At 36.7% G+C, this 9158-nt stretch overlaps 1 protein-coding gene across 1 annotated transcript; it reads left to right on the top strand.

Annotated features, from left to right (window-relative positions):
• The first annotated feature begins 2525 nt into the window (after nucleotides 1–2525).
• LOC141899863 (ADP-ribose pyrophosphatase, mitochondrial-like) lies at nucleotides 2526–9064 on the top strand. Its single transcript, XM_074786445.1, has 8 exons — nucleotides 2526–2789; nucleotides 4163–4371; nucleotides 6504–6739; nucleotides 6872–6976; nucleotides 7142–7228; nucleotides 7305–7416; nucleotides 7812–8073; nucleotides 8248–9064. Exons 1-8 carry the CDS (start codon nucleotides 2744–2746, stop codon nucleotides 8358–8360), a joined length of 1170 nt encoding a protein of 389 aa, XP_074642546.1. The 5' UTR covers nucleotides 2526–2743; the 3' UTR covers nucleotides 8361–9064.
• Nucleotides 9065–9158: the final 94 nt, after the last annotated feature.

Raw genomic sequence — 9158 nt, 5'->3', positions numbered from 1 at the left:
ATTGAGAAAATATAAATTGGATTTAATTAGAGTTCTTGTTTTCTTGTGTTGATGATGGTCCCTTTCAACTTCACAGGGGCTTGAAGGAATTGGTTCCCGGAGCTGCAGCCATGGTTCATCCCACCGCTCAAAACCTACCCCAAATGATGGCTATTGCTCGAATAGAATTAACTTAAATTTCTGGGGTTTGTCCAGAAGCTCACTATCAGGTGCTGCCCCTATAAATTACGATAGCGGTGAATGCATGAACTAACTTGGTAGCGCAATATTTCTACTGTGGCATGCAGGTAATAAGTTAGTTCACAATTTCACCGTCAACGATGTGTATAGAGGCAGCACATGACGGTTAAGATGGCAATCCCGCAATGCAAGCTCCTAAATGTTTCTTTGAACTTTATATCAACATATAAGTTTATATCAACTATTTGACTTTATCCTAATAGTCATCTCTGTTTACATTCATGCTCAAAGAAACATTTCGGGAGAGCTTTTCTTAAAAGACCCCTTTACCGATTAACGGTTTCAACGCTGCCAGGTGATTTTCAAAGGATGAAACTGCAGTTACTAACTACAGTTCAGACTAGTAGTCTGAGGCATCAAAAAATGCAACTGTGAACAAGTAAAATGCTTCTGGTAGAAACACTCATGTGAAAAACGACCAGCCCCATCACCCCCATCCTACTGGGCATACCGCGCCACCGCGAGACCCCTCCCCTCCACTAGCTGCACACGATCCTAATACGCGCAGAGCAGATTGTTTTAATAATACGATGATAATTTATTGCTAATCGATAATTCATTGTTTCCATTTTAATTACACTCTCGTTGATGTCTCGTGCTATTGTAAACATCAGCTGTGACCGCCTGACGTTAAATGGAAACAGGTGTTTTTCTGCACGTTACAACTTAAACTCGTCGGCGATCCTTATCCCCTCGCGCCATCGCCTTCATCCCAACTGCAAACTGAGGACTGTAACGGGAAGGTGTAAACTCAGTTCCACAAGTTGACTCTAATGAATAAACACTGGTCTTAAGTTGTTAGATTGGCTACATGACTATGGTCTTACGTAGATTAGTCCGTATGAGCCATGCCTATGCAGTACTGGCACCCCTCTGGGTTTGAAGTGAGCTGACGGAGCTTAATCACGAACTATGGAATCGGCGGCTCCTGAGATGGGAGATCGTTCTGGAGTACCTTTATTTAGAAAGAAGAATAATGCATCAAAATGTACGGTTGAATGTTCATATACTGAAATCAGCTGATATTTAGATTGTATGAATTTCTCCTCACACACCACCGGATGAAGTTGATGAAGCTCATCGCTCTCCTCGAATCAATACAAAACAGATAATGAGATCGATGAATATCACGAGACTTGTCCTTTTGAACAACAGTTTCCCGAGGAGATGCAAGGTAGATATTCAAATATCTCTGATTAATCATCATTATCGCTACAACTTTTAGAAATAAATCATTCATTTCAAACATTTCGATAAATATGATCGTGAATGCCGTTAGTGCTGGGAATTCTTTCTGCGTCAATCTTTCTTTCAAACGGTAAAACGATCAATATCATGAAAGATTTAAACGTAATAATCAGAAATACATTGATGTCGTTTGTTCGGTCGTGTGCATTGTGTAGTTTGGGTGTGTTGCGTTTGTCTTGAGGAACCCAGTGTCCACAGCCCTAGGTGAATGAAACAGTCACATTGTATGTATCCATGGACGTATAATCTAGTTTATGCGTCCATGATGTAGAACGATAACCACACTCAAACGTGGTGGACGGATAATAAGATTAAAAAAAACCCACTATCTACAGATTAAAAGAATTTAAAAACAAGAATTTATTTATTCAATCTAAAATATAAAGAATACACGACGTTACACCTGACGATGATCTCTAGGGTGAGATCCAAACGTCGTGTATTCTATATATTTTAGATTGAATAAATAAATTCTTGTTTTTAAATTCTTTTAATCTGTAGATAGTGGGTTTTTATCTTATTGTCCATGATGTATCTAACGCGTCAGGCTACACAGTCAATGACTCTCGGGTAGCATGGACCCCATCAAGGGACCGATTGTGACTTCTATCTGGTAAATGATTGATCGAGAGACCACTGGTCCGACATGATGCGGTGTTTAGGATAAAAAATCATAGATAATTTTTAGAAGACCCAAATAAAACGTCCACCAAACCATTTACAATCGTACCTTGGAAATACGTGCAACTATATATATTGACTGTTGGTGAGTCAAAATGTAGAGGAATAATTAAAGTGTGTTTCGGGTTTCTGTACGAGGGAGAGACAATATGTTAGATAACATCTAATCAGCACAGCAGCACTGAACATATAAATCATACACAAATAAAAACTGAGCGTACGATGTAATTATATGTCGTTAAACGAATGATTTCATCAGTGGCCGGCGACGACACACAAACTATATTAGACTGAGTGGTGATGTATATTTTACTGTTTCCATTCTGGTCTACATCTACAGAGAGCTCTTCTCTCTCGCTCTCTCTCTCTCTTGTTGTAATTAATATGCTTACAATATTCACGTTTCATATATATTGAGTATTACGCGTAAATCTTTAAAATCGAATGCATTGAAAAAAGCTTATTAATTCATTACTGGTTGCATATTCTATACGGCGACAGTGAATGGATTAGTAGCGTGCACCTGTTTGTCACCAGACGAGGCTCGGGCAGATATGACCAGCATAGCGGAATCATGATTTGGGATGTACTTAAAACACATAAGACCTCTAATTCAGCGGGTATGTTGTGAAATAGTCTTTTATATCTTTTTTTATCTTTTATATTTATTCTTTCAAAATCTTCGCCCATAACAAAACCGTCGGCGAAATCTTATTCCTTGGGAGACAGGACTGGGGAACGTAACCAAACGATTATAGGTACTACAAACTAGACTGGGGGGGATTTCTAAATTCTTACGTTCGAATTATCTTTCACCGAGAAAAAAGAAATGTCTTTCGGGGCGAATCAAGGAAAAGGTGGAAGGCGGGGTCCAGAAGAAAGGACGAGAAATTTTCGTTGTTAGAAAATTTGTGATACATCCTAGTTCGCAATTTCCGACGACAGGGTGTCGAATTAGTAATTTTGACGATTTACGGTCAACTTCAGTGGGAAGGCAGGGCCTGGACCCCGAATTTGTTAAATATGTAACTGATCTGTAGCAGTTATACGTGTGCGAACATAAGAAGAATATTTATGGGTTTTTTTCAGTCATAAAACAAGTGATATAAATGTAGATATCATTAATACACGAACAAACAATATTATCAGTCTACATTTTTACGTATCGTTTCCGTTAATTGTTGTCGATTCTGATCTGACACGTGTAACATATGTGGTATAGAAAGCCTCTTAAAAAACGCATGCGAATTAAGCATTAAAAAAAACCCTTCACAAGCAATTATTGAATACCGTATACAAATAAACGGACGTGAGTTCTACTTAGCGCGACGTTGCTGTAATTGTGGACTACAAAGATTGATGTAAATTGCAGCCGAAATTGTACCTGGGGTCAGCGCTGTAGCTGGGTACCTTTTTTCAAAACGCAACGAGGGAATTGTTAGTAACGATAACTAAATTAATCATTCATTCCACGTGGTATGAAAATGTCGCAGACATAACAACCATTGATGAAACACTCTGAGTCCGTGTTGTAAATATAGATTCCGAAGAGTCAGCCTTCGTTGGGCTGAAAATCGATTCGGAGTATTTCTGTTAGTTAGTGTGCAGTTTAAGATAATTGTAGAATATATAGTTATGGGGGTATAGAACGGCAATGAAACACCAGCAGCGTAGCCAACAGGGGTTCGATGGTATTTCAAAAATAAATTCGAAAATTTAATACAGTTTACAATGAGTTTCCGGAGACCGATAGAAACATGGCTGTATCCGACCAACCTCGTTTTTAAAGGTTGATAAAAGAAATAGTTCAATTTCCAATTTCATTTTATGAGTCGACCAAGTCAGGTATTGCTAAATCAAGAAGGTCCATTTTCTGTCTGAAGAACCCTCTCCATAAGGGCTACACGACTCCTGCACAAAATTATCCTTTATTTTAGGGAGATTTAAATTTCGCCGAGAGTTTTAATCATTTTGTTTCTTGTTTTTCTCTTAGCGAGTAATGGGGCGGTAGAGAAAGGAGGAGCCTTCGTATCGGCAACGGAACCGACGCCTGCAACCCGGACAATCTTCTCCTGGTGTTTCTCACCGAGGTTCTTTATCTTATGGCTCGTTATAGCCATATTTCTACTACTTCTCTTCCATCTTCCCGAAAAAGCCCTTACAGCCGTTAAATATCTAAATGTCTGCAAGGTTGGTGTAAATGTAAGTTTATCTATCGGCATGGTATTGTTTCGATATTTTCCATATGGAATTAGTAGTGGTGGCGGGTTTGGGCACCTGTGAGTCCCACCAATCTTGTCTCTCGGTGATAGGTAATAGATAGTAGCTTATTCTCGAGTCAGAGTTAATTTCGTGAGCCCCAGTGTCGGAGCAGGCCGGGCCACATCGGGCCATCTATTGCATTTTGCTCGAACTGATGATTATTACCCACCAGGTTACCACATGAGAATATATTGCAGGTTGTACATATGGGTCATGTATCAGTTTTTAAATTTTTGTAGAAAATCGCAAGTCATGCCTGCAAAATGAACGAGGTTGGGTGAATAAATTGAAGGTTGGATTGAATTTGTTGATCCGCGTTATAGCTAATGCCAAATCCGCGTTTTAGCCATTGCGAAATAGCGGTCGCTAGAATTCTATCTAGTGACAGATCGTAGAAAATAAACTTTTTTTCATGTTTTGTGCGACAAAAATCGCAATTTCAAGAAGATATAGGCTATTGAATACGGCAGTAAGTTATATATATAGATACTGTTGTATTCTCATTCTATTTGATGATACTATGTTGTATTCTCATTCTATTTGATGCCGCATGTCTGAAAAAATAGGAAATTTTGATTTAAAAAGTGATGATCTTTACTTCCGGGTTTCGGTTCGTTGACGTCGTTGTTTGTTGTTTCTTGGTATTTTTAGCTTCTTGGAAATTGTTAGTAAACCTGGCTTGTTTTGAATAAAGTATCCCTTACGTATTACTAATAATAACTAAGTGATGAATGTTGAAATAAATAAGGGTTCTTACTAACTAAAATCTTAGCTAGTCCTGAAAATCCTGGAAAATCTTTCGAAATACTTCCAATTCAATGAAAATTGACAATTTAGGACGGACAATTGTGTTATTGTTGGAAAAGTTATGATATTTCAAGTTTGTAGCTGAAGCTATGGAATTATTTAAGATATTTAGTCGGGATGATTTTTTCTTGTGATAGTAATATTAGTAGTATATGTTTTGCATTACACTTTCAATTCTGCATTGAGAGTTCTTCATTTCTATGGGAATTTGGATATTTGGCCCTGGGAAAGATATCGCATCGAAGACTAAAAGAATTTACGCGAGCTTTTTTTATGCGGGGATAACAATAGCTAATGCTTGACGATTGAGTCGCTTACAACAATCGGTCTGGGTTGCTATGAAACATTGCTGAGTTAGTATTAATGTATATTATAGGATATTGTTGGAACGCACTGGTGCTGAGTCATTGCCTACAATGGTTGATAATAATAACACAGATGAACACTTTATATTGAAACTTTGTACAAACCCTAAAACAATAGCAGTTATAGCTGGTGGAGTAGCTATTGCTGCTGCTGCTTATTTAGGATATTCTAAATACTGGGACGTAAGTTTAGAAATCTGTGTTGTTGTTGTTGTATTTTCACCGTAGATTTCAAATTTCTAACATTTCGCACATTTTTAACAGTTTCCAAAATCGTCGTTTTTTAATAGAAATCTGTTGTGTATCGATGTACAGTAGACTGCTTGTCCTAACATTTCAAAAGTTGCTCTATTTTTGAGTCTCAATTTGTATTTGCAATTCAAATCGTCCCAGCAATGATCACTTAAGCACGGTGTCCAGTATCCAACTCGGATGTCGCTCTTAAAGTCAAACAAATTTTGCAAGGTCCAAAAGGATCTGACTTGAGTGAAGTCTACTGTTAATGTTTAACGGTTTAGTACATTTATAGCTAATCATTACTAATTTTTATCATCTCAATTTCTTTACTCTTTAGATACCATGTTTTTAGTTTACTCCTGATATTCCATAACTAACATGTATTTTAACATTTATTGCACCTACCCGGTAGGTATTGAGGGTTTTTTCTAGCTCGCACAAAACTATGTAACATATAAAGCGCTGGTGAAGATCTCTCAAAATAAAAGAATTGCTTTATTGATAATAATAATTTATTTGTTTATATAGCGTTATATTGTAAGGTAATGATATTGCTTTACAATATTAATACATGAAACCATGTATGCTGTATGAATTCGACAGATTATTATTAAAAGAAAAGTGTCTTCATTTTAGGATAAAGATGAATTTTTTTGCTTGTAGGTGAACTATCTCGTGCAAAATAAAAGTTTAGCTACAGGAGCAATGCTGCCGTGGCCGAGCACTCACGTGAAGTGCCGAAAAGAACCATACCCTCGCAATGACACGGTTAAACGTTTCGTAGTTCCAGACGACAAAGTTCATTGGGACGTCGCATTTCCCGAATACGCACCTATCGATTATACCTCGGAAAAAGTAATATCAAAACCGATTCCATTCTGGGCCGACCCCGATCCCAGGTAAAATCAAACCTGAAAATTTTATCTGATTGAGTTATGTCTGTCGCCCAACGTCCTTTCAGAGAATTTGAAATAGATATAATACGTGTTAACAGATATTAATATTCGTAGGATGTTTTTTCATTCATACAGGATTCCAGAAAATAAAGATGTTTTAATGAAGTTCAATGAATTAGATTTAAACGTAGATCGTCGAAGTCATAATGGACCGTACCTTATAGAAAATGGATTACCCAGGTACAATTAATATTCACAAGATAATCCATCTTCTTGAAATATTTCAATTGTAAAAGAGCCATTTTGAATTAAAGCACTTCATGAATTTAATATGATGATATTGATAACACTTACCTTTCCTACTTGCATTGATTAAACATTGTTTTCTGTTGTTTTTGTATTAAGAAATCCAGTAGGGCGCACTGGAATGATAGGACGAGGGTTACTAGGAAGATGGGGACCAAATCACGCAGCTGATCCTATAGTTACACGGTAATTAAAACACGTGAGTTTAATTCGTTTATTTCTGGACAATAGAATTCATCAGTACCTGATTTAAAATCTGTAGATGGAAAAGAGATGTTAATGGGACTGTAGAAAACAATGCAACATCCGGCCGTCCAATATTACAGTTTATAGCAGTAAAACGTGGAGATACAGGAGAATGGGCTTTACCAGGAGTAAGTACTGTATCCCTATCTCGGGGGATCTCTACAGATCAGTCGTTCCTGGATTAAGCAGTTTTAAAGGAGCAAAATTCAAATGTAGAGGCATCACTTACATATCTCAATTAAGGAAATTCCTATCCTTTCTAATTCAGTAACCGCCTAATTGGGCAACAAATCCTGGTCCTAAATGTGCCAAATAACTAGGATTAGTCTGTTTAATGTGCATCTTCTAAAACCTATACTCATCTGCTCAAATTAAGGATGTTTCAAGCATTATATAAGCCATTAAGGAGTTTTTAAGGAATCAAGTTGTCGTATGGACCCTATCTTTCCCTGTACACTCTACCTTTGTTTCTCTTTCCCTATCCATCTCTTGAGTTGACTGAAGTATTGTTTATTTATTATAGGGAATGGTCGATCCTGGTGAAATGATCTCAGCGACTTTAAAACGAGAGTTCAGCGAGGAAGCGTTGAATTCGATGAAATTATCACCGGCTGAAAAAACTAAAATGGAGAAAGACATAAACGCAGTTTTTCAAACCGGTAAAGAAGTATATCGAGGATACGTCGATGACCCCCGTAATACGGATAACTCGTGGATGGAAACTATAGCCGTTAATTTTCATGACGCGTCCGGCGAAGGAGTCGGAAAATTAAAATTATCAGCAGGTAAGTTTTACTTCCAAAATGAAATCATATAATCATTAAGAAAATCCGATAACTGAAGGGTAAAAATTCGAAAATAAAATTATTATATGTTAGAGATAGCATAACATTTTGTTATATTAAACTTTTAGTCTTCAATTGCGAAACTGTTTATTGAGTATTTGTTGATTGTTGTAGGTGATGATGCTGTAGGTGTACGTTGGACCGATGCCAGTAGTTCTATTAAACTATTCGCCAGTCATTCAAAATTCATAACGAAGATTGCCGAACATCACAAAGCCCATTGGTAAAATAACAACATCAAAATCTGTTGAAATAGAATTCCACCAACGTTCAAATAAACTGCAGTCAGCGAGTAGATCATCCTCCTCCCTCGGCAGGGAGGATGGTAGATCATCAAACTGTTTGATTCTCACCATCGAAAAATACAAATTTCAGTTTGGAAATCTCATCTATTGTGGACGTGATCATGTAATTAATATTTTGAGGTTATTTATCTCTTAGATTATGACGTCACGTATAAGAACCTCTATTGAACTTCTGAAAGCTATTTTACATGTTTAGTTAGAAGTTCATCCGTCCTTGAAAATTCACTTTCTATTCTTCCACGTTTAATCGATAAGCCGACAATTTAAAGTTTAATTGTCGAATCATTCATGGAATTTCTGCATGTGTTTCATGTGCTGTCGATGGTATGAAAAGATGGTACTGAATTAGTGTGTGTCCTCTGATAGTGTCTTAACAAAGACCAAAATAGAATGGTTTCAATCTAACAAGTTGTTGATACCATTTAGAATTTCCCCACTAAACTGATTGTTTTGGTAGCAACATAAAAACTATATCCCTGTTAATACTAGCAGAAACCTTACTATATACATACATAAATATAATATCTATATGTTTTTGTAACATGGTGCTTCTTATTAATTGTGAATTATTAAACATTATCATTAATTGTAGTAAATTTTAGTCGAGTAAAAATATCTAATAAATTCAAAATATCGATATTAACAAGAATAGTGTTTGTTTTTGTACGACTAGATCGATCTTCTTTCCTCTGGAGCTGCCACAATCAATGAATTTTAAGT

The sequence above is a fragment of the Tubulanus polymorphus genome, chromosome 2 (assembly GCF_964204645.1).
Source record: "Tubulanus polymorphus chromosome 2, tnTubPoly1.2, whole genome shotgun sequence".
In the NCBI taxonomy this organism is placed as follows: domain Eukaryota; kingdom Metazoa; phylum Nemertea; class Palaeonemertea; order Tubulaniformes; family Tubulanidae; genus Tubulanus; species Tubulanus polymorphus.
The sequence above is the reverse complement of the archived record's forward strand: the minus strand, read 5'-3'. Positions and strand labels throughout refer to the sequence as shown.

Bases quoted from the DNA above. Each gene is read 5' to 3' on its own strand.
- LOC141899863 (XM_074786445.1), top strand. From the start codon at position 2,744: ATGATTTGGGATGTACTTAAAACACATAAGACCTCTAATTCAGCGG. The intron at 6,740-6,871 runs GTAAAATCAAAC...TCATTCATACAG, and splicing joins TGGGCCGACCCCGATCCCAG to GATTCCAGAAAATAAAGATG. The intron at 7,417-7,811 runs GTAAGTACTGTA...TATTTATTATAG, and splicing joins GAGAATGGGCTTTACCAGGA to GGAATGGTCGATCCTGGTGA.